This window comes from Triplophysa dalaica, chromosome 2, assembly GCF_015846415.1.
Source record: "Triplophysa dalaica isolate WHDGS20190420 chromosome 2, ASM1584641v1, whole genome shotgun sequence".
NCBI lineage: Eukaryota > Metazoa > Chordata > Actinopteri > Cypriniformes > Nemacheilidae > Triplophysa > Triplophysa dalaica.
Window position 1 is genome coordinate 24,311,786 of NC_079543.1, and position 27,110 is coordinate 24,338,895.

Consider the following 27,110-nt stretch of genomic DNA (forward strand, 5'->3'; position numbering starts at 1 on the left):
AACATGCTAGCATACTAGGCTACTAGCACACTAGCAAGCTAATACACTTAATTTAACGCAACAAAAAACATAAAAAATAAATTGATGATGGAATAGGCCTACTTTTATAAGCAAAAAACAACAACGAGAAAAGCCACAGTCGACAAAGATATCTGAACACTGTCTTTGCAGTTTAAAATTGCAGTTTAAAACCAGCGAGTTTCATAGATATCATGAAGGTACTTGGTATCTGTTTAAATTGATTAAACAATAGGCATAAATAAAACGCACAACAAAACATAACACAGTTCAGGACGGGGCAACGGACTTAAGCACACTAGTGTTGGCCGGTTAGCGAACAAATCATTCTTTTGAACCGGTTCTTTTCAGTGAACCGGTCGATCTGGTTCACCAAATCGAACCGAATCGTTCTAAACAGTTCGCGTCTCAACTTGGCACTTAATCACAAATTTATTTAATTATTCACTTTCTGGCGTGTCTGACAGTTCCTCTGACATGAAATAAACCATTTTATTATTCACTTACTCCAGCCATATTGGACTGAATTGGGGTGAAGAAAGAACTAATGAGCGCGAGCAGCTGATAGAACAATTCTTGTTGTCAACAGTTGCACCAGCTTTCACATCACCAGTACACACTGAACCGGGAGCTGTTTCTTTCGGACACGTCCGATTGAGAACCGATGATACTGCACATGTGTGTACTTTTTAAAGCGTATAAAAAGCTTGTGAGTCAGACATTTGATCAAACATTAGAGGTGTGATACTATAAAATACACACAGGACTTTATTAGTGCCTTATCACTGTATGTACACCGATATGCAGCGCTGTTTATGTTTCGTGCAACTGCTGGAGTGGTTCTCGTTCTTGAGTCAAGAACTGGTTGCAACAGCTTTCTGATCAGCAGTACACTGAACAAGAGCTGGTTCTTTCTGTCATGTCCTACTGTGAGAACTGATGATAGTGAGCATGCGTAATTCACCGTGAGGCTACAGAACATTGTGGACAACTGATGCAGTACTAATGCAATGAGCACACGTGAAAAGTAGACTTAAATATATGGAGCAAGTTTTATTAATAACAAACAAATCGTTTTGGATTATGCATGGATCTTATAGTGTCAGTAAAACGCTGATGAAGATTAATTTATTCACTTTATATCTTTAAGACTTAAAATATTATAGTTTGCACATCACTGTGTCTGTATTTAGGTGCTTGAGTTGCAAAATTTATCTGTAAGTAACGTGTCAGATCACGATGATTTGTTTACTGATAGAAGAAATGATTACTGGTTCATATATTTAAATGTGTTGAGTGTATTTTCTGATAGACTTGACGCGTTACGTCATGGCGAGTGACATCATTACGCCATGGCGTAAAATAATCTGTGATGATCTTCATTGGAACGAATTGTCTGAAAGACCCAGTTCACAGAAAACAACTCAGGCAGATGATAACCCCGGGAGGGAAAGATGACAATCACTCTGGGAGAGAGGTGAACCACCCCGGGACACCTAAGCTCGCAGAGGGGAGAGAAGTAGCTCTCGAGGGGAACCGTGGTTTTAATGGCCGGTGCTGCCTTCCGTAGCCGGACCGACACTGTAACTAGAAGGCTGGGAAGCCAACGAGCCCTGGAACAAGTCACACTGTGTGATGAGGGAGACAGTCCGTAGAAACCACGGAAGCAATCTGGGGACATGGCAAACGCAACGACACACGAGACAAGAATGGCAGATAATTACAATAAACTTGACAAGACTAGCAGTCAACGCTGAAATACATGCAACGGTCTGACACATGACAAGAGAAACACAGACAAGGAACAGGAGGGGAGAGAGAGAAAACAATGACCAAACCCAGGTGAGAGGAGTGAAACAAAGAGGAGATAATTAATGGGGTAACAAGAGGGCGGGGTCACAACGCTAAGATAAGAGAACACATGGCTGTCTGTCAAACAGGCCATGTGCTCACAACTAAAGAAAACATGAAAACAGAGAAAAAACAAAGACACGCTAGACAGGAACCCTGACAGTGTCAATATTGCAATTTCTTTGTCAATCAGAGTAGTTCACTTTTAAAAACTCTAGGGGGATTCTAGTGGTCTTTTTAAATAACATGTTTTCCAAGCAGAGTGTCTTTCTTGCTTGCGTTAAATCACATATTTTCCTGTCAGTCAGAGGTGATGCTAGCCCCTGTCTGCACCTCCAATTACCTCTAATTGTTTTGTCCGTCTGAAGGAAGAACGCAGAGAATACAGATCACGACGCTTAGCAAGATGGTCAAGACAGATACGGAGACCTGAGCGAAATGCTGCTATACAGTTTAAACAGACTTTATAATGATCCTACGAAGCGAGCTGTTATATATTTGTGGTGATTAAAGTTTCGTAGAATAAGATTAAAGATTGAGGAAATGTTTACTGCTGTTATGCTTAAGATTTCATGCTGAGATTTGTCTTCCTTTAATATGGAAACTAAATGAGGCGAGAAAGAGGAGAGCCGGGAGACTGAAGTTTGCCTCAAACGTGACTTAAGGGCATCATGGTGACAGTTAATGCTGCTCATGAATTTCATTCACGAGAGGCGAGTTCACAGGTCCCTAGAAGATGCTGTTTTTGCTCGGAGCTGTACTCTAATGGGACCGTAATTCTGGTATCTTTGCTTTTTGGTTTCTGACTCTATAGGGATTCTTCAACCCTGATGGCACACATGCATCGGCGAGATAATGAATGCAACGTGTGCGTTTTCATCTAGTGGAAGGAAGGTTTCTGCAGTATGTGAAGAAAATGTCCCGTTGGATGCTAGAATAACGATGCATGCAATGTTTTTAGCAATAACACTCATTTATTTGTGCATATATGCAAGATTGTTGTTTATGAGTGTATAGAAAAAAGATGCATTTGTATACCACCTAAAATCTGGATGGTTCACATACTGTAGTAATAACCATGGCAACACTGTGGCATCTACAGTGCAGCTATAAACAAGACACATGGGTGCCAATTTAACCTGATATTACTTATTTTACGCTTTTGATAAGTGACACATTATTGTCCAGAAATGTATTTTAAACCAGCATCAACAGAGGTATTTATGCTCAGTTAAATGTCCTTTATGTGCCACTAGCAAACAGAATAGCAGAAATATATCTGTAATCCTTTGCTTGCCTTTCTCTCTCTCTCTGTTTGTTTCTCAAGACATACAGTATGTATGGAACAGTGCTCTTCAGCAGGGTAAGCCGGCAGATCTCTCAGCAGATTTGATTTTGTCTTCAGTTTTTCCTCTCTCATCTCCTCCTCACCCCCTCCCCTTCACCACCAATCTCCTTTTACTGTAATTTTGAAAAAGGGAGGAAAGTTGATTGACCGCAGGAGAGAACATCAGCAGCTTCAGCACACCCCGTTCCCCCTTTTCTTGCTCGCTTCTTTTTCTTTTAAATCGATAAGGATTACATACCCAATATACCCTCTGTGGCTTTCTGCTCTGCTCAATCTCCTATCTAGGCTCTCATGTGAACCGCTGTTACGGAGAGATGCTGTATTCATGTACATCGACAGACACAGCTGAGGCTGGTCATTACAGTACAGAAGGGGCCTCAGATAATGTTATTTGGAAGCAATTTAATGCTTAGCTCAGCAGAGATGACAGAATATTTTACCAGCACTGGTGGTCTGAGGTTAAACCGTCTTTGTCTGGGGCTATATGTCTGGAAAAATGTTTGATGTTTTACCTGTGTTGTAATGATACATTTCATGTGATATACAGGATTATCCATGTAGGATAGTTTGGAGAAACCACATTGAAATGTGGTTTTTATGTTGCATTACAATTTTAAAAGCACTAATATTAAAAAGTTTGAGTTAGTTCAACCCACATAAATATAACTACATAAAGTAACCTGCAGTTTTATGTGTAAACCAGAGATGACGATAAAAAGGCAAAAATTATGTATTTGCAGCCTTCTTCACTTCTGGCATAACAAAATCAAGCGTATTAAAAGAATTCACATATGAATTTGCTTTAAGTGCAGTGTTATGTTTATTTTAGGGTTGCGCATCATCACAGGTCTCACAATTTGATCTGATTACGAATGTCAACGATTTGATTCAATACCCTGATATATATATACTGTATATAATAGATTCTATAGTCTTTTGTCACGTCGCACCACTCACGTGGAGTGTAGACAAGTAACTGTTGCAGCTCTTTCTTGTCAAAGCCCCGAATATATGCTTAAGTGGCACGTACTTCTTTGATAACGTGAGTAGACACTTTTAGACGCAGTGTGGCCTCTTAAACATGTCGATCTAGTACTTTACATCTTGAACAACTTTAAACAGCGGTCCAAGTTCAAAAATATATGATGATGCGCTTATTTTACAATATATGTTCCTCTGCACACACACTCATCTCAACGGACCAGAAAGGTCTTCTTGTTGATGAAGAACACAACAGTTCAGAACTGCATTGCGATGCATCGTAAAATCGATTATTTTTGTCAATACTCACATAAGGCATGACTTCTATATTTTAAAGAGACGGATCTCAAGCTGCAAGCCAGGTCAGTTCAAGGAGGCTTCCTATCGCACACGTTCTTCACACTGTCATCCAGCTGAGGCAGATGAAGACCGCAGCAAGAGAACATCAGATCTCTGTATTTTTAGTTATCTGCCCTGCCGGAGGAATTGCTCACTGCGTTCTCACCACTCGCTCACTTACAACACCCTGGGATTAGAGTATTCACTCCACTCACGCTCACTTTCAAGTCAAACACACACAGATAGAGGGGTGGCAGAGAGGACGATCGAGAAGATACAGCAAGATGGTGAAATTAGATCTGACTGAGAACAAATTGTTGCAAAATAATGCAACACAAATCAATCTCTTTCACCGCCTGTTCGGCAGGTTGCATCGCACTCGACCGACTGCACAGAATTGTTTCTTTTGTTCTGTTGGAGCGAGATAGAGCAAGAGAGAAAGATGTTTTTTTCTCTCACTTTAGCTGGATGCTCTTTTTTGCTGTGGTGGGTCGTAAAATCGATGGCTATCAGCTGTGATGATGGTTTCTCTTCTTTACAGAAATTCAAAGAATTTGTCTGTAACTGTCTTTTTATTCATACTTTTGATTCAAATGTTTATTTTCCCAATGAAATATTGAATGAAAAAAAATGAAAAAAAATCTTGACAAACTGGCTAGACTGAGATCTGGCTGAGATCAGGCTTATCCACAGCAGCTTTAGTGTGATTCGGTTTTCTGGCCGTCTGTCTACACACACGTGCTTATCCTTTCTCTTGTCATTTATTCATCTCACTTGGTAAGAATAGCAGAGACTGTATAAACTAACCAACACTCCAGTGTCTGTTTGACAAACAGATTGTGCTCAACAATTCGAAATACAGGAAGGACGTTTTGGTGGCCGGGGATTTCTCGGAAACAACCCATTAGACAACATGTTATCCCCTTCATAGTATGATGTCAATGCAGCATCTTGTTAATACAGTGTATCCGGAAAGTATTTACAGCGCTTCACTTTTTCAATATTTTGTTATGTTACAGCCTTATTCAAAAAATTATTAAATTCATTTATTCTACAGACAAATCTTTGCAAATTTATAAAAATAAAAATGAAAAAAAGCACATGTACATAAGTATTTACAACCTTCGCTCCATACTTTGTTGAAGCACCTTTGGCACCAATTACAGCCTCAAGTCTTTGAGTATGATGCTACATGCTGGTCACACCTATTTCTGGGCAGTTTCTCCCATTCTTCTTTGCAGGACTTCTCAAGCTCCATCAGGTTTAATGGGGAGCGTAAGTGCACAGCCATTTTCAGATCTCTCCAAAGATGTTCAATCGGTTGAAGTCTAGGCTCTGGATGGGCCACTCAAGTACATTCACAGAGTTGTCCTGTAGCCACTCCTTTGTTATCTTGGCTGTGTGGTTAGGGTCATTGTCCTGTTGTAAGATGAAACTTCGCCCCAGTCTGAGGTCCAGAGCGCTCTGGAGCAGGTTTTCATCAAGGATATCTCTGTACATTGCTGCATTCATCTTTCCCTCGATCCTGACTAGTCTCCCAGTTCCTGCCACTGAAAAAAATCCCAACAGTATGATGCTTCCACCACCATGCTTCACTGTAGGGATGGTATTGGCCAGGTGATGAGCGGTGCCTGGTTTCCTCCAGCCATGACACTTTATATTATTTTATCAGAACGGATCATTTTGTATCTCATGGTCTGAGAGTCCTTCAGGTGCCTTTTGGTAAACTCCAGGCGGGCTGTCATGTGCCATTTGCTGAGGAGTGGCTTCCGTCTGGCCACTCTGCCATACAGGCCTGATTGGTGGAGTGCTGCAGAGATGGTTGTTCTTCTGGAAGATTCTCCTCTCACTACAGAGACATGCTGGAGCTCTGTCAAAGTGACCATCGGGTTCTTGGTCACCTCCGTGACTAAGGCCCTTCACCCCCGATAGCTCAGTTTGGCCGGACAGCCAGCTCTAGGAAGAGTCCTGGTGGTTCCAAACTTCTTCCATTTACGGATGATGTTGGCTACTGTGCTCATTGGGACCTTTAATGCTGCAGAATGTTTTCTGTACCCTTCCCCAGATCTGTGCCTCGATAAAACCCTGTCCTTGAGGTCTACAGTCAATTCCTTGGACTTCATCGCTTGATTTCTGCTCTGACATGCACTGTTAACTGTGGGACCTTGTATAGACAGGTGTGAGCCTTTCCAAATCATGTCCAATCAACTGAATTTACCACAGGTGGACTCCAATCAAGTTGTAGAAACATCTCAAGGAAGATCAGTGGAAACAAGACGCTCCTGAGCTCAATTTTGAGTGTCATGGAAAAGGCTGTGAATACTTGTGTACATGGGCTTTTTTCGCTATTCATTTTTAATAAATTTCTAAAGATTTCAAACAAACTTCTTTCATGTTTTCATTTTGGGGTATTGTTTGTAGACATTTGAGGAAAATAATGAATTTAATCCATTTTGGAATAAGGCTGTAACATAAAAAAATGTGGAAAAAGTGAAGCGCTGTGAATACTTTCCAGATGCACTGTATCTGTAGCCTGTTTAAAGCATTATTATTTGATACTTGTAAAATATAATTTGCCTTATGCCTATGCCTATGTGAACACCAAAGCTCAAGCTGTGTACCCCTTTTTTTAAAGAAATAGTTCACCCAAATATGAACATTCGCTCATAACTTACCCACCTTCATGCCATTTTATTTTAATGAGCCTTTAACAGTATTTAATGTCTTATATACTTGCTTGTTTGTGATTTTTCCTTTGTTAATCTATCATTTCAACCAAACTGTTGCCAACTAGACAACATTTTTATTGTATGAGCTATAACATAGTTGGCAAGTTTCCAAACTAAAAGGAAATTGTGAAGAGATTTCAATAGCAAACTGAATGCTCACACCGTGATTTGACGGATCAATGAGTCTTGTGCTTTAATTAATTTGTGATATTTTATTCGATAGCTTCATGACTAGGAGAAATAATTGTGATATTGCGAAGATCTCATCTTTTCTTTTTCTCTACGGAAATGCCAACTCAATACCAGTTTATCAATTCCTGACAGTCTCTTTAAACTTTGAAGATGTAGTCTATAAAGAAATCCTGGTAAATTTATGGGAAGATGTGGAAGTTGTGGTTGCCAGATATTTGTTGTAAAAATGCAGATTACAATATGTTTACAATACACAGTATAAGGGATAATGAAGATTCATCATTATTCATCACATTAATTCATTTATTTATTTTAGCTATCTACCTTCTTTGTTTCTCCCACTCAGACCAACTCTGTGATGTTTCCTCCAATAAGGGACGATGGATCTCGGTGGAAAAAGCTGCAAGCGATTAGTTTTCACTCCTGAGTCTTACGCTTGCATTTTTGCATCCCTCTCTCTTTAGCTGGCCTCCGCCTCCATCTCCTAATCTCTCCCTCTTCTTCGGACTCCATCACTGGAAGCAGTAATTTTTATCTGTTCTGTGGGTTGCTGGTGAGTGAGTGTATAGGTTGTAGATGTTCTGGCTGGCAGATTGTGCCCCGGAGACAGGCTGAATCTGTCCTGATGATTCCTTGATGAGCGAATCAGTGTTTACAGCAAAACTGCACAAAAGTTGTCATACAGTACACTGTTGGGATTACACCAGCACTGGTGTTTACAAGAGGTTGATAAGAAACGGAATCAGATATTTCAAAGCTTAAAGATCTGAGCTTTTCTTTGACGGGTGTAGAATGATTGGAGAAGTTTGAGAAAACGCTTGGAAGGGGGATTACATTGTTGTTTCGACTAAATACTGTATTGCGAAGTAAACATGAACTCAGCTGTACTGTTGAGCAGAGAAAAATTTGTAGTTGTAAGTTTGACAACTTTGGCTCAAGTAGCATCCAAAGCGTTCTGGAGCCAACGGTGCATTATGTTCCGAGTCATTCACGCTCGACTAAAGGGACGGTGACATTGTGCAAACAGCGGTTGTGATCTTGTTTGGAACGCTGCATGGCCACTACAATAATGCGGCGGCTCTGCAGCAACAAAGCAGCTGGGGGGACTGGAGAGGATAAGTAAATTAGCATTTAAATCACATCTGACCCGAACTGTGCAAAATGAAATTGAGCAAGTCGAATGCGTATTACGGGAAAGGGGGGGGCTGAAGGAGAACCGGATGGTTTGAGGGGGAGATTTGAAGCGTAGAGTATTAACATGCAATGTTGCCTCGGTCGGATCTTGTGTCCTCCAATTTATCTCTAGAGTTCATCTTGAAGCTTATAACACAATTATCCAGAAAACAATATAAATCCACAAAAGAAAAGTAATGATTTATGAGCTGATTAAATTAGACAACTCTGCTTTAGAGGTCAAGTGTGTATATTTTCAGGGGTGCAGAAACAGTTGCAAGCCATTTAAGGGTTGGTTTTCAGATATAAAAATGATGCAATTCCACTTTTAATCCATTAAACTGCCCATAAATACTTGCCAATATAAAATAATTATATGTATTATACACTGTATATCTGTTCCTATTGATTGAGCGCTATACTAAACTAATTCTGTACAAGAAAGCTAGCAAAATTATATACTATTCTATTAGTATAATTGAATAATTATGTTATGTGTATTTACTACATAATAGTTATTATTATTAAATTGTATTTAAATAATTAAATACTATTCATTTAATAATTATACATAAAATGATTAGAGATGATAATTTGAAAATAATTATTTTTATATCAATGTAACCTCTAAATGCGATGCCAGTGATGTTCATAAACCATCATGATGTTCATATATTTTAAGTTAGTAAATGTTTATAAGATAAATGATTATTAATTGAAAAAAGTAGTAATTGAGATCAATTTTATCCTGAAAACAATTTGTTTGACATTGATATATTTTATTATAGTGCCATTCTTGAATTTTTGTTTGTAATTGATATTGAGCGATATAATAATCTTATGTAGAAACCTATAAAAGAGCTGTTGTAGCATGAAAATAGCAATGAAAACACTTTGAAGAAAAGTTGCATTGAGGGTTAAAGTCGCTGAGTACTTTAACATCCTAATGTGAATCGTATCTAAAATATCATTTTTGATAATGAGATAAATGTTGTTTGTGTAATCAAATTTATTTGAAGGATTGTTTGACATAATCTTCTACCAATACATAGTACCATGGTATTTTTGTCTTACACTAGAGTAACATTGTAGAGTAGTATATGTGACTCTTCCTTAGAAAACAGTTTTTTTTCATTCATGCTTTCATCATAAAATCATCTTATATAACGGAATGAACAATGATATCTTTAATTTTGCCTGAGTAAGGCCACACGTCAAAGATTGAAAAATCTGAAATTAATACTTGAAATCAAGCTTTGATGCTTGTTATCTTATATTTAGATTTTGTAAATACCGATACCATTTAAATAAACTGGCACTGCAGCTTGGGTTGTTAAAATGTTGCTAACAGTAGCTCTTCAGTACAAAACTTTCATCACGTTAATAAATGATGGAGGAGATGCAGGCTAGCAGCTAATAATAGCTTACCGTACTGATGTCGGTGGAAAGTTTTCACGCCTTTTTTCTTCTGATTTTGATAAACGTAATAACAAACTGTCTTTTCAGAACATAATTAAAGTACTGTAGATGCCGTTGACATTCCTATAGCTCATACTAATGTGACTTAAAGTAGCTTGTAGCTTGGACCCGTCTCCCCGTCAGGCCCGCGAGTTCCATTACTCAAATAAAACCAAAGTGGCAGCTAAATAGCCCTTGTTCAGGCACTAATCTACAGGGAACGCTTATGCAACCTTAAGTTCATTCTGTATCATATGGTTCACCATTTCTTTTTATAAGGAAAGAAGACAAAATACTGAATTTTTATGAGTAGCAAAATGCATTCTAATATTGAGAATATCTGAAAATACTTCTCCCTTCCGTTAATCTGATTTTAATGATTGTTTTCGTAGAAACCAAACCATATAAACCCATTATCGAATTGCACTGAGGATGAAAACAAATAGACAATGATTTTTTTCTTTGTCTCCCGTTTAAATTTACTACGACCTTAGATGCAACTCTGTACTTTATTACAAGACATACAGTTTCTTTTCGTGCTTTGAACTGAGAAACTTTGATGTATTTTCAGGGGGACTTTGTTAGCTATGTACCCTTAAAATGACAATGTTTTAGTCAAGGATCGTTTTTTATAGAGCTACTGCGTCTGGGGTTTAGGAAAAAACAAGCTCACGGTATACAGTCATCAGTATTATCATGACTCCAGTAAACAGCTCCATTGGAACTTTAAACAGTTTAATCCTCTCTAGCCAGACACCATCACTTTATCGTTTATAGCATTTGACAGAAGAAGTGAGACATCAGTCATAGCGTATGTCTCTCTCAAGTGCACCTTTTGTCCGTTTTATTTGATCGCTGTACAGAAGACATTGGTTTGAACATCAGTTGCGAGACAGCGGACCTCGTCCCAAAAATGAGTCACAGGTTTATTCTGATAAGGTCACAGAGATCTGCTGTATTTTGACAGTAAGTAGAAGCTTGCAAAAGCAAGGACAGGTTGCAAAACATCAATAACCTCATTAACCATGAACAAACCTTTAACCCTTTCACTGTTGTTCATGCATTTACAAAAATATTAGTAGTAATAAAACAAATAATCGATTTCAGTGATATTTTGGTTAAACAGCCATGGAAAAAATTAAGTGACCTTTCCAAATGTTTTATTAAAGCATTATTTTTAGATGTCATTCAACAGCAATGTGAAAGACTGACAGCATCACAAGACACCAAAAACTTATCAAAATCAAAGTTATCACATATTTCTTTTGAACTTTTTCCAAATACATGTAGAAATATTACTGTTTCAATGCTTGAATGTGAATATGAAGTTTTTGCAGTATTACAGAGATATATAAAATACAGAGCATCTTTTCAATTATTTTGTAACTGTTTCTCCAGTTTTTATATTCTGCAAATAAATGCAACTAGATTATTAAAATAGATTATTTTTATTAAAATTTTGGTAGAAATGTTGTTTGTAGTTCACAGAATGAAACAAATAAAAAATTCCAAATAACATACCTAAAAATTGTAAATTCAGAATAACTCAAAATAATAAAAAAATGGTCTCTTAAATTTTTCCGCAGCTGTTTATTTTTGACATACAGCCACTTGATAGTTGAAAATTTTTCTAAAGAGAATGCAGTTGAGAACCTATTTACACTTCACGTCACATATATTTGTATATTTCTTTATATTGTTAAAAAGCAATTCACATTGATCAGACAACAAAACCCCCAAAAAGTTTGTCAGATCAGTGTGAAACCCATAATGATGTTGGCTGTTCACAGTATATTCTGTTCTCTTTTATGTATTTTCTGTTTGAAGATGAGTAAAGTAAAACATGCTGCCTTGTGTATTCATATGTTTCTACATTTGAAGACTTCATTTGCAAATACAGATAACTATGTTTTTTAAAATGTTCATGTTTTTTTATTGTGCATTCCAAGTAATAGCAATCAAACTGCAAAACAGGGTTGTTTTAATTAAGTTATATAAAAAACCAATACAGCTAAATCAAGCTAATTAGACAATAAAAACATGATAACATTAAAAACATGATTTTTGATAATGTTTATTTTTGAATCTGTTTGTGCTCATAAACTTATTTATGTCAGTGTCTTCTATGCAATCAGAAAACTAACAAAGATTATTTTGCGCTCATTCATTAGAAAGTGATTTAGTTCCCTACAATATTTCTATATATTCCACGATACAACAAATGCTGATCATACATGGTCAACAAGTGAAAAGCCAATGCAGCGAGTTTGTTGGCGTTTGTCAGATCAATGTGAATTAGCCTTTACTCTAGTGTAGTCATTTAATCTAAACCAAATAAATTGAGTTGACTCAACTAAGCTAATTTAATTAGAATGACCTCAATTAAGTTTTCTGCACTGTCAACAATTTAATTAAGCAAAGGTAATAAATTCATTTTTGAGTGCAGAAACATTTTTATGTTACAATAATCTGTCATCACATGTTCAAATTGCAAAAGTATACATTTCTAAGATATTTTTTTGACCAAATCAATGAGAATGTTGGTATAATAATGATTACAATATACAGAATAGGGAATGGTTTTGTATGTTGATTCAGAGTTGCCATCGCAGAAGTTGACTTCATCTCTTCGCAGGTGTTGGATCATCTAAAATCCACTGCCTTGAGTAATTTTTATCCAGTCCACACCTCAGCCGACATCACTAGACTGCATTTCATCATACGCATATCATGCAAGTCGGATGCATTTTATGTGTAGAGCTTAGTGTATTCCTTGAGTCTGCATTAGAGTCAGTGACTCTTCATGAGTGAACCAGCAGCCCAAACTCTTCGCATTATCAGAGCCAGAGATCAATGCTCATTAGCATACTGCTCCCTAGCAACCAGAACATGAACAGGACATCTGTTGCTCTGTAATTGCTTTCTGTCAAACAAGGCAGATGAACAACATCTTACCTCATAACCTGTTCACCTTATGACCTTTGTCTCAAATCTGCATTTCGGTGTACACATGCATGTCAGTAATGATGATTGTGATTCAAATCTGTATCATTCAATCAAATATATAGTTAGATTTATTGATAAGTGACCCTTCTCCCCCAACATCAGTATAGCAGTGGGTATAGATCTGTATTATAAGCCAATGGGACAGTTCACCTTAAAATAAAAATTCAGACATAATTTGATCGCCTTCATGTTGTTTAAACTTGTGTTACTTTCTTCTGTAGCACAAAAAAGAATATATTTTGAGTAATATGAGTGGTTGTGTGTCCATACAATGGAGCATGTTTGGACATTCTTCAACGTTCTTCAAAATATCTTCTTTTTGTTCTGCAGAAGGATAAAAAGTCATACAGGTTTGGAATGACATGGGGATACATTTTTTGATGTGAATAGAAGCTTTCCCTCATATGATAGTCAATGGTGTCCCAGAACTGTTTGGTTACAAACATTCTTCCAAATATCTTTCTTTTTGTTCATCAGAGTAGCAAACTGTATACAAGTTTGGGACTACTTAAGAAGGAATAAATTCATTTTCTTTTTTTGGGTGAACTGTCCCTTCAGACGGAAGCAGTAGACCTTCCAGGGATTTTCTTGCTTAACGTTTTATTTCTTGTATACTTAGTTTTCAGACTTAAAACTCAAATCATTAACTGATCTATGTAAAATGGAGGTAGGCAGTATATATCTTTGTACTGAACGCAGTGTTACTTTACACATATGAATCCCTGACCAATACTCACCGGTCATAAAACGAAGACAGCATACATTTGCTTGCTTTCCACACACTTGTCAACCATTACTACATTGCATCCCAGCGCACGCTAGCTGGGATGTTATCAGTCTCATTTCATGGGCAGGTTGAGGAATGGTGTTGTTAGCTAAGGGGCCGCCTGAAGGTTAGTTCTGATATTGATGGATGAAGAAGGAATTTCGCTTATTGCCGTGGAGTTACCACAGGACCGGAGAAGAAATACAAACAAGTCAGGTATGGAGAAACAAACCAACTCGCATGACCTTAAAGCTCAAATGTTCATTATAAAACAATCTGAAGGAAATTACTATGTCCTATCTTCTTTCCTCAAGCTCTGTTAAATTCAATCCCGAGTCCTTTTCCACATTTCCACGCCCCCTCCCCAAGGGTTCCGGGTGTTTCTATTAGCTAACCTCATTAAGTGGAGGTTGATTTTCTTTTCTTATGGGACCTTTTGCGAATGAGGGATTGGGTAGCCAGTGATCGACCGCGGGTTTAGCATATGTTCGGATGTCCACGGCTGAAAGTCATCACCTACTCAGGACATACTATGGAAATTTTCAACAACGGAAACTTTGGATTTCAAAAAGAGTTGCTACTCATCCATCATACACTGTATGTTGTCATCCCACGCAACATTTTCCATTACAGCCACTGGATAACTTAGAAATAAATGTGCCATGAAATATGAGGCAAGTCAGCTCTTGGCTCGATTCGCTTCAATGCAGATGTTTTAAGGGTTGCCGTCTTTTAAAGACTCCTGCAGCGATCCACAAAATAATAATTAACTTTGTTTGCACTTCCAAGAAGCTTTTTCCCATTTTTCTTCCGCTCCCTGCTTTGAGGACGATTGAGAATAATGATGATGCATTATGATTTGCCTTTGCCGATTGTATTTGTCTTTCTATTATCGCTTTCCTATTCAGCTGCAAACCATGAGTCACATTATGTGTTAATGCGCAACAACGGATGCAGATGTGGATCATTGCGTCTGTTCTCGCTCTCTCTCTCTCTCTTCTTTCTCTTGCTTTGAGTGCCAGTTCTGTAAAAAAAAAAGATTTGAGAAATGTCACCATGAACTGGAAGTTGCGATTGTTTTTACCTCCGATTTCTGACACTTTTCCTAGTGAAAAGGAATTTGGAGTAGTGGCTTTAGTTTTTCACTGCGGATTGATTGGATGTATGAAAACATGTATGGATGTATGTTTTGAAATAGAACTGGTAGCAGACAGACAGTTAAAGGGAGGAGTTAACGGATGCTCCGCCCAAGCTGTCTAATTTACGCCATTTACGTAAGATTATGAGAGTACATGAATTTAAAAAAGAAAATGACCCACATTTATAAGATATACTATAAACACTGCAATCTTTCATGAAAAAACAAGAATCGTTATTTTTTATTTCACTAGGACTTTAAGCACCATTAGCGTTTTGTATAACAAATCAAAGCAAATCCATTATTTTCTCAACTGCCAGGATTGACTTTTATCGGTTGAATTATGAGTTTCAATAACGTCCTTATCTTACTGTAATTGAGCATAATCATCAATCATTTACACAAACGTATAAATTGAGATCATTTTTTCTGCCCTGATTCTCTTCAGGTTGAATAAGATGTGACTCACATGTCAAACTGGCAGTTCCTACCCAAACAATATATCTCATATGGAAGTAAAATTATTATGAAAACAGTTTGAAATAAATGGAATAGGTTAAGTGCAATGTAATGAAATACTGTGGATTTGAAACGTTTATAGATACAGGAAATTATCTCGTATTTTAAATGTGCTCTCTTTTAATTTACTGAATTGAATCAAACCTTTCAATCCTAATATTGGCTTTGATTCACGATCATTAATTCCTGGCAGAATATCATTGGTACCATTATGCTCCTAGTTAATTGGTCATTTTGCGTATGACTCCCATTATTCACCATCATTTCTAAGTCCATTTACGAATGTCTCTTTTTCTCTCTTGTACTATTTTCCGCAGTTTGTGGCTCAGCCGAACTGTCAGCAGCTCTTGGCCACGTTGTGGTATGACGGTTTCCCCGGCTGGCGTCGCCGGCACTGGGCGGTGAAGTTGGTCATGTGTATTATTATCGGCCTGCTCTTTCCTGTCTTTTCCATTATCTACCTGTTGGCTCCTAAAAGCACATTAGGGCTCTTCATCAAAAAACCCTTCATCAAATTTATCTGCCACACGGCCTCCTACCTCACCTTCCTCTTCCTCCTCCTGCTGGCCTCGCAGCACATAGCACGCACCAACCTACACATACAGGGCCCTCCGCCCACTGTTGTGGAGTGGATGATACTACCTTGGGTGCTGGGTGAGTATTATTATGTGTTAATATAGTTTGAATATATTGAGTGGCTCTCTGTTGGTCATTTGTGGCATTCTGCAATAATAAACTATGTATGTTTATGTCACTTTTGCAACAGTTGTTTTTAACGTATATGATATATTTTAGCCAGGGGTTCTCAAACTGGGGGGCCCCAAGATGGATCCATGGGGGGGGCACAGATTTTGTGGCATTTTATGAAATCTAGAAATTGATCATACATTTGATGCAATCAAACATCATAAAAATAAGCCAAACGACCAAAAGAATTGTTGTTGCAGAATTGTTTAACTGAATTATGTTATTGGTTTCATTAAAATTATAAGTGTTTATTTGGGGGGCCGCAAAGCGATGCACCCTACACAAAGGGGGCCTTACAACGAAAAAGTTCAACATAAGGTATAAGAGGCTGTGCAATATAATGAATATAGCCCCAGTTTCAAAAAATAATACTTACATTAAGGTCAAAGATGTTGTTTAAAATTGTATTAAATCTTAAATATTTTTTTAGATATTTAAAATGGTCAAATAATACTAATAGTATTTATTTGAACAGGTTAAACAGTCTTTATGCTTTATCATAAACAATTTTATTACAAACTGTTTTTATTCTGGGTTTCCTTATACTGTAAATTGAAATTTAGTTTTTTTGTTTTGTTTAAGTTGAGAATTCTTCTGTATTACCCTTTTATTACACATGTTTTTGTATTTTACCGTCTTGTAATGTATTGTTTGTTGCCCTTCTGTATGCTGTATGCATACACATAATAATAGTACATAATCTTGAGATCTTAAATCTAAATAAAGCATGGCTGTTACCCCATCAGCATCTACCAGAACAATAGGTTTTTTACAGGTCCCTATAATATTTGTGTGCATCACAAAATTATACAGGTGTTTATACCCTGTGTGTGTGTGTCTTTCCACATAGGTTTCATCTGGGCTGAGATCAAAGAGATGTGGGACGGAGGTTTTAATGAATATGTCCATGACTGGTGGAACCTAATGGACTTCGCCATGAATTCTCTCTATTTGGCCACAATATCCCTCAAGATCGTTGCCTATGTAAAGGTGAGCTTCCTGCTGGCTAGAAGTCATTAATGTTCACATGTGAATGCGCACGAGCGCACATGCATGCACGCAAATGTCAGACTCCATGACCATCTGCGACTGCGTTAGTCAGCCTGTACGGAATGTGTGCCAACTCACACGAGAAAGTCCAACTCTATGTATGTGAATGCACATACCGTATATGAGATCAAATTGGCCATGTGCTCCATAATTTATTATAGTTTGTTTGTGCGTCCTTTGGGCAGTTTCTAGTGCATGTACTTTATTAACTATAAATGTTTGCGTGTAATGTGTCAAGAGAAGTGGTTTTATTTTCTAGGATGAGGTTGAATCTTTTAAAGTATTAGTCTCAGGTAGCGACCTTAATTTTCAACTAGTTGAACTCAGCCATGCCTGGCACTGTAAAGCCAGTCTCATTTCTCTGTCCACTGAAACATGGAATTATGGGATAGTGCCGAGCAGAGAAGAAGGGGCCTCAAACAGTGCTAAAATCAAGATCTTGAAATGAATTAAGAACCTGATTGAACCTGCACACACTGTAAGAAATGATTCTGTGTCGTAGTAGTTTTCATGAAATGAATTGGGTAAACTTTACTTAATAGAATTGTGATATTGTTTTTTTAACCAAAATTAAAAGTTAAAATTATAGAAATATCTCAGAATTCTAAATGCGCAAATAATTGAGTGAATTTGACTTAATTGTAGCATGTTCAACCCACTTAAACTTGTACGAAGGATCTTTACTTAATTATTTTGTGGTGGAACTACATGAATTATTTAAGTTAAAATCCCTAACTGAGCAGTGAATTTAGAGTTCCCAGCATGCTCTGCATGCGACTGCATTTGGAGAGTCATTTGTCAAGTGCTATTTTATGTGCTTTAGAATGAAATGAAAGACTTGATAGTGTTTATTGTTCCGTTGTCTTTAAGATTTAGAAGATATTCAGTTTGTATTTCAGAGTTTCGTGGTTACCATCTTTCAGAAGTGCGCTGCTTGTACTTAGTATGTGGGAGAGCTTGTGCAGTGTGTTTTTTCATGTAGTGAACAGCAATGCTGCTAATGTCAGTAGTGAGTCAACTCTCAGCTTACTTGTACATCATATATGTTGTGAACAATAATAAATATTAATATGAAGTTAAAAAAGTTCAAGAAGTTAAATCCAATGCTCAAATGAGTAATTCTACTTCATTTTTTAAAGTTTATCATGTGACCTGCTTAAATGATTTAGGTAGTTTTACTTGATTTATGCATGGAATATTGCGTAAAAAATATGCTTCAAAGTACTTAAAAATATTTTGTGTAATATTGTTACCTTATTTTTTTTAAGTAAATACCTGTGTTTTTTTTACAGTGCAGAGGCATGAGAAAAACTTTAACAGTTGTATTTTGTGAATTTAATTCTGTTTTTGATTGTATATGAATGTTCTTTATGAACCCCGTTTAATTTTTTATGGGCAATTCATTTAGAATATGGTAACTAAATGCCTAATTTGCATGTTTAACACTAACACTGTTGTGTATTTGCATAGAATAGTAGAGCTATTATCTCTCAATTGTTTTTCATTGAAAGTAATGACATTAAATGGAGACGGAGTTTGGGCTATGCTTTTCACATTTGTATTCCAGCTCTGTACTCTTACTGTATGTTAACAGCTGTCTCATTTCTTTTTGCTGTATTTCTTTTTAAGACTAAGATGCAGGATCTAAGCAGAAGTTGATACTTCAATGAATCATGGTGTTCAGAAGGAATCCATTTTGTCAATATGTATAAGCTTTGAAAGACCCTTAAGCTGTAACAGTTCCTTCTGGGTTTGTCAGCGTTGTCAGCATTTTTAGCACCTGATTTACTAAAGGAATCATAAAATTAGTTCATGGTGCAAAAACACCAATTTGCATTGGACATCTTCCTGTTATTCAGCAGAATGGCATGATTTTGCATAGTTTACTGGGACTGTCTAACATCAGCTGACTGCTCCAAGCCACGCACCTGAATCAGCTCATTAAAATGATAAAAGTGAGCTTGACTACACCATGTGCGTGGTTATGTGCTCAGTTATAATGCTTTTCTCTGTATCGTCAATGAATTACTCCTGGCACGATCGCTGGAACCTGTAAAAAACCTTTATACTAAAACAGTCTGTTTATGGGTTCATAGCGCAATGTTTACTGCGTTACATTATGAATTAAGCTGTATTACGGTTTGAATAGGCTTATGATGCATTTCAGGATGCAACCTTTTAAATGCATTTTCAGAGCTACCAGTAGAGTATAAGTTCACAACTAGAGATTTGTTAATATGTCTGCTAATAATCGGTATCTATCGATCGATAGTTTTAAAAAAGCCCATTATCAGGGCTGATATATCCTGTCCATCGAAAGACAACAAGAAAATGAAATAAACTTGCGCGGTATATATAGAAAACGTTACGAAACATTACCAGTGTAATGATTAATAATAATAGTGATTATATGAATTTATAATTTTCGGAAAAGTTAAGAAATATTATTTTCATCTTCAGAATCGGTATCGGCTGATATCACTCTTAATAATACAGTGTACAATCCTGTGGTGCTAATTTTTGTGGTAATATTTATTTTCATGGATTATCAATGTTTCAACGTATATTGGGGCAAGTACATTTTGAACTTCTTCGTTAATTACGATATATCGGTATGTTGCAAATAAACAAAAACCTTCAAAAATATTTTCAGTTTTGGAAATGCGATGAAGCTATGATGGGATGTCTCTGACTTGGTTCGTGAGGACAGTATAAGTCATAAAAGTAAAAAACGATCAAATTTACACGTCTGTTGTTTTGGATGACTCATTTTTAGTAACTGTTATGTTAAACTGTTGTTTTGAGTTCAATGCTATCCCAGTGTTTCGTCATTTCTGCATACGAGTTATAATACGGAAATGTATAAACATGTGAAAACATATATATTTTTGGAGTACTTTCAGTCGTCAAAAAATTTGATTTTCATATTCAGCATGTTAAAGTTTATGAAGAAACAGTAAAAAAGAAAGTGAAACTTTATGTAAACATTGTGTAAACATTGTGTAATCGGTGGAAAAATGTAGTATAAGCGTTTGTTGTTTGCTAAATACAACCCAATCTAGATCTTACATCAAGCCTTGAAATAATTACTAATGAAATGTTTCTTAATGTATTTTCTCACAGTACAACAGTTCTCGTCCTCGAGAGGAGTGGGAGATGTGGCACCCGACGCTAATTGCCGAAGCTTTGTTCGCTATCGCTAACATCTTCAGCTCACTGCGGCTCATCTCCCTTTTCACGGCCAACTCACACCTGGGGCCGCTGCAGATCTCTCTGGGCCGGATGCTGCTGGACATCCTCAAGTTCCTCTTCATCTACTGTCTGGTGCTGCTGGCTTTCGCTAACGGACTAAACCAGCTTTACTTTTACTACGAGACCAAGGCCGCAGACGAACCCAACCACTGCAAGGGAATCCGGTGTGAGAAACAGAACAATGCCTTCTCTACGTGAGTGTATTTCTTTGTCAGTACACACTCCTTTAGACACTACTGTTTGCCATCCTTTTCTTTTGTCTTTTCTACTTTTATCGTTACATTTAGTATTGGATAATAACGCACTGAAAGTATCATTGTATTTCACAGTCTGTTTTTATATGTGTATAAAGGTATTAATAATTAAAAATAAAACCACGTAGTATTGTGTCGAATGTGCTTACACTCACTCTCTAAGGAAGCATTGGGAATTCGGATTTTCTACATTCCCGCCCTCTCAAACTCTGCATTGCAGCTTTAGGTCAATGCTGATAGGACAGAACTAATGCTTCTTTTGAATATTCATTACAACCTCATGCTTTTCCAATGATCTCTTAATCAATGACACATCAATAACCCCATCCCCCAACACTGCACAATAGGTTCACAGTCACCTCATGAATATTTATGCGAAGAATCGTTGCGAAACTGGAAGGATAATCCGCACTTCGCCTTTCAGAAAAACCCAAGCCGCTCTGTGACGCAAAAACACCCAAAACATAAAAATCCCCAACATGTTGTTGAAACGTCTGGGGAATTTCCCGCGTTTCCATCAGCATTCCATTTCCAATGCTAGCCGGATCATATGTGGCCTCTCATATCAAATCCCTCAACCCATATCCCTTCACACAAGCTTTTCCTGCGGTGATTTTACGAGGTTCAGTCAGCCAGACGTCCCTTTGCAGATTTACACGCTTGGCGTTCTACGATGCTCGTGCCAACTCGAAAAGACAGAGGGTCAAAAGAGATTGTTGATGACAGGGATTCTGCACACACCAATGTGCCCGAAACGTATCTGGGTCCGTACTTTAGCCTTTTGTGTGCTCAAAATGCCAAATGTCGGTCGCAATGGCACAGGAAGTGGAGTTATTTGTGCACGGCTACGGGCTGAAGTAGGGATCCAGTTATGCCGTTGTTTCTACGAGTCGGTGAGGTGCTTGAGGCGAACCTGTGTGCCTACATTAGGGCTCCACAGCAGGAGCTGTCACGACAGCCCTGCGGTTAAGGGTGCTGTCCGAGATTTATTTGTTATTCACAAATTATATCGGTGACATTGAATGCGCCGAAAATACAATACGTGGACCCAGCCTTCAAAATCTTCCCGAACGTTCAAAACGGAGGACACTACCAAAGATGCGCAAACATTATGTATGCAGTGCAAGTGCACGGTAGAGTTCATGCTTTAACGGATTGAAGGAGGCTTAAGACATTAAGACAGGATTTTCTGTAGATCTTACAATATGTCACAATAAGTATTCTGACAAGCTCTATACAAATAAAAGTGCACATGCACTTTAAGTATACAGCAGGTAAAAACATTGCTAAACTGTAAAATTCAACTATTCACAGTAATGAAGAGTGTCTTATGATTGATGATCTGAAGTATGGTTAGATTGTAGACTAAAATATAATGTGCACACATATTTCTTGTATAATTTTCCTTGATGTTTTGAAGTGAATGATTTGGATCGAATAACAAATAAATCTTATAAAGATGGTTAAAATAAAGTACATTTTATAGACAGTTTAATCAAACGAACACGCTGGCCCGAAGTTAACTTCCAGAATACAGAAAACATTACAAATCTTTCAGAAGAAGTGCATTATTAGCTTTCCTGTGGCTCAGTGGTAAGAGCATTGTGTTATCAACGCTAGGTTGTGGGTTCGATCCCAGGGGATTGCACAGACCTAAGTATAAATGTTTAGGTTGCTGCAATGTGATTCGCTTTGTACAAAAGCGTCTGCCAAATGCGTAAATGTAAATGCATTATTAAGTCAAAAAAATGTTTACAAGCTAGTGCATACTGTAGGTCAGAATCTAAAACCCTAATCCTCTCGCAGGCTTAACGAAAACCATAACACTGAACAATCTTATGGTTTGCCACCAATAGCATGTGTTTATTTTCCCTTTTGGTCTTGTCTTATCTCGCCTAGAGCATAAAAATGCCTCAGGGCAAAAAAAAGATGTATGATGCCCCTGCACGAGCTGTTGGGAATTAAAGTCAGCGAGATGTTTACAAGTCTGGGATAAACAGAAAATAAATGATTTTTTTCACCCACCCCGCTGAATTCTCAAACACAGCACTTTTCGTTGTCATCCTTCTTACAATAGTAATGCCGAATGTATCTTTTATAGGTTTGTGCCACCTCCCAAAGCTACCAGATGGAGTGTAATACCTGGTTGCTTATCTCATGCACGCTGCTGCGTCCTTTCGGTCCTTTTTTCCTGTTTTGAGAAAACCAGGTTGCATTTATCTCTGCCAAATACTTTGATGAAAGCTGACACTGTTGAATATTTAATGCAATGAAAAAAAAAAAAAAAATTCCTTTCACCCTCAGGGTGACACACAAACTGCGAATCTTGGAGGCAGCCGGGAGGTTGTGTTCTGAAACTTATGCTGTGTACAGTGTGCTTCTAGACAGGTTGCGTCAGGCTGATGTCATACCATATGTGCACGTTTGTGTGCATACAAATCATCAATATCAATTTGTGTGATTCATTAATCATTAAATGTGTTTTCAAACTGAAAAGAGGATGAATTAAAAGTTTCAAGATGGATTGTTTAATGTTTAATTTCCAGATTCAAGTCGCAGGATAACATTATAAACCTAAACAACCACGTAATGCATTCAACGCTGATTGATCAGCAGTCTGTTTTCCTCTTCCTGTTCCATTTCCTGTGGCTTATTGCTGTTATAGATTGCAAATGTAATACTTTTGACATTTTCCTTCATAACTCATCAACTACGTATTTCAAATCTAACTGCCCTCTTTTGGAAAAAGAAACACGAATGCCAAATTGTAATAAAACTATTAGAGCGGATCATAATACTGAATTTAAAACAGGAAGTTGGACAAAGTTCCAGTAAGGCTGAAAACAAAACTTAAAATAGGAGAAGAAAGAAACACACATCCAAAAGTAATAAAATATATATCACCTTTTTTCAGACAGAGAGAGAAAACTCTCAGATAAACTCATTCGGATTGCAAACAGCTTGTAAAGAAATGTAATGCCTGAGTTCTGCCCTGTCCCTCATATTCACAGTATTTCATCTGATTTCTGTTATTTCATAAATTGATTCATTTCTCATTTTCTGATCAAACACTGTTTACCCCTTGAGCTTTGTGATTTTTGGCTCATCCTAAAAAACATCTGGAATATTGTTTAGATTTGTATATCATTTACAACTGTCTCTCTCTTTTCTGTCTGGTTTTTAGGTTATTTGAGACCCTGCAGTCCCTGTTTTGGTCGATATTCGGCCTACTGAATCTGTACGTGACCAACGTGAGGGCGCGGCACGAGTTCACCGAATTTGTGGGCGCCACCATGTTCGGCACGTACAACGTCATCTCCCTGGTGGTTTTGCTTAACATGCTCATTGCTATGATGAACAACTCGTATCAGCTCATCGCTGTAAGTACCAATCAATAATCTATGGAAAATTTTCGAATTTAATCTAATTTTGGTAATTTTCTTTCGCATCTCTTCCCTCGCAGGACCACGCTGACATTGAGTGGAAGTTTGCTCGGACCAAGCTGTGGATGAGTTACTTCGACGAGGGCGGGACACTCCCCCCTCCCTTCAACATCATCCCCAGTCCCAAGTCATGCTGGTACCTGTGTCAATGGGTGCACAAGCGTCTCTGCGGGTCAGAGGCCGCTCTGCCCGAAGAACCCCACAAACACGAGAACCTGAAGGAATTCACAGTAAGGAATAATTCTGAATATATTTGAACTCCGTCTCTCCGGTTCCATCAGTGAATCTGTTTTAAATTTCACCTTAAGAACCATTCAGCCAGCTCATATTAGGATGCATTACCCATTACGGCGACTAACAGCACTAACACACACATACGGAATGGATGAAGAGCCCATTTACATTTTTATTGTTTTTTGAACAAGTCTGATGTTGACTCATGGTGGGATGCAGTAATTATATTTAAACTTGCATCAACATGCATTACGTTCAGAAAATATAACCTTTGACACGAACAAAGCTAACGGCTTAAAAATCTTGCATGACTTTAAAACAAAGGAACTCTGACCGCTACTCACGACCCTCACACTTTATTCAACTTAGTTGACTTATATGGAAATATTTACTGTTGGCTCACATTGAAAACACATTACGAGTACAGTATTATTAGTACACACAGCAGATGTTTAGGGTCATTTAACCCTGCAAAAAATAAACTAATCTGAATTATTTTAAACAAGAAAAGTTTTGATAATGAAAGATTTTAGATGAATATTGTGTAGTATTTTTACATAAGAATTAATGGGGGCGTACCCAAAGTTTTCATTCTGAAATTCTTTCATCCTCAAAATCTTATGCTTTTATTATATCTTTTGACCTACCAAATCCCTGGCGTGGAAAAACTGCATAATATCCTAATATCCCACGGTTGGTTATCTTAAAGGAACAGTTCATTCTTCTATTCTGTTTTCATTTACTCACCCTCAAGTTGTCCCATATCAATAGAAATGTCTTTGTGCTGATGAACACCGAGAAAGATATTTGGAAGAATGCTTGTAACCAAACAGTTCATAGCCACCGTTGACTACCGCATAAGGAAAATTTGTTTTCTAAATGTCTTTGTTCTGTTGACCACAAAAGAAGATATTTTGAAAGATGTTGGAAAGCAAACTGTTCTGGGGCACTTGACTACCATTGTCATTTTTCCTACCATGGTAGTCAATGGTGGCGAAGACCTGTTTAAAATCATTCTTCCAAATATCTATCTCTGTGTTCTCTGTGAACAAAGAAATACAAACAGGTTTGGAACAACTAAAGGGTGAATAAATGAACTGTCCCTTTAAGTTATGCACCCTTGGGATAATGTACTATTATGACAATTTTCCAGGTTAAGTGAGTAAATGATCACAGACTTTTTTGTGGTGAACTGTTTTTTTAAGTACAACATTGACAGTATTTGAAAGACAGAAACATAGAAAACACATTGGACATATCAAATGCATAAATGTAATTGACACAAAAAAACTATAATTGATGTTTAATGTGCAGTTATACAAAGCAGGATTTTAATTTAAAATACAGTTACACCAATTAACGTGTCCCACTATCCAAAAACACTTTGTGTCAACTACCCTTGTGTTACTCCTACTATGGTGAAGGTTGTGTACATGAATAACAATGTTGTTATGTAACCAAGACGGTTCCCTGCGATGTCAGCACAGGAACTCATTGATATTCATGAGATGTGTCTTAGCCGTTTGGTGACATCATACACACACACACACACACAGAGAAAATGCTCCACCACCACTGATAACAAATTGAATTTCAATTGAATCACAGGAACGTAAATTCATATGAATGAATACAACTTCTATGAAGGAAGATCTCTTTCTACGAAGAGTTTCTATTTCTCCTTTGATGATGTAATGAGGTGTAAGATGGCCTGGGCTCAACCTCCTCCTGTTTCTATGCAACTCCCTTGAAACAGTCAGGGATCCTTGTCGTCTCTGTTTCAGTTACATCCTCTCTTGTTTGCTCAACGTTTTTATTACAAATCCATCTCTCGCCATGCTCTTTAATAGCATACATCAGTACAGGTGTACACATTCTCTCTCTCTCTCTCTCTCTCTCTCTCTCTCTATCCATCCACACTCACTCAACTCTCTCCCACATGTTTTCAGGCAATGCTGTGTTGATATAAAATCTTAATGGTTATGTAAACCTGCCTACATGAAGAGTTGAGAAGAGCGCGGATATTGGGGAATATCAGATAAGAACACTAATAATCTCTGTTTAAACTGCAATAGTAAGAAAATTTACAAACATTATACCGTCTTTTTGTACTGTATTATTCCCCAATCTCAGCGCACATCGGTTGTCACAAGGGAAATAAATGCAAAGGCATTGTGGGGCTTTACAGTATTATAATTGCATTTGAAAATTGGTCACTTTGTATTAGTGCTGTCAAACATTTCCATTCATGCAGTGTTCTAATCTCTCCCAAATAATATATTATAATATAATGGAACTGAAATGGATAATAAACAAACAATAAAACACAGACTTTACTCACTAATGAGATCAATTACTTCCTTTAAACAGTGGTAATATTTGTTTCTCCTTTAAGGAAAAGCACGCTGACAGACTGATCCAAAATCAGCATTATCAGGTACGTTTGCGAAAGAAATCTACGATCACACACATATGCACGGATACAAACAATGTGCATGTAATTGCATTACATTGATATGCCGTTGGCTTTATTTTCCCTATCTTTCTTTCTTCACACCATCGTACCAAAGACACAGTTGCTCGTTACCAGATTAACAAGATTACGGGGTGCT

The 27,110-nt window shown here is 37.4% G+C and overlaps 1 protein-coding gene across 1 annotated transcript in view; it reads left to right on the forward strand.

Moving 5' to 3' along the window:
• The window catches only part of trpc5a (transient receptor potential cation channel, subfamily C, member 5a), a 52,145-nt gene that overhangs the window by 20,529 nt on the left and 4,506 nt on the right, over positions 1-27,110 (forward strand). The window contains exons 4-9 of the mRNA XM_056773289.1: positions 15,836-16,172; positions 17,116-17,255; positions 20,439-20,761; positions 24,006-24,201; positions 24,285-24,494; positions 26,894-26,935. Coding sequence (XP_056629267.1) covers positions 15,836-16,172; positions 17,116-17,255; positions 20,439-20,761; positions 24,006-24,201; positions 24,285-24,494; positions 26,894-26,935 — 1,248 coding nt within the window. The remainder of the gene's footprint in view (positions 1-15,835; positions 16,173-17,115; positions 17,256-20,438; positions 20,762-24,005; positions 24,202-24,284; positions 24,495-26,893; positions 26,936-27,110) is intronic.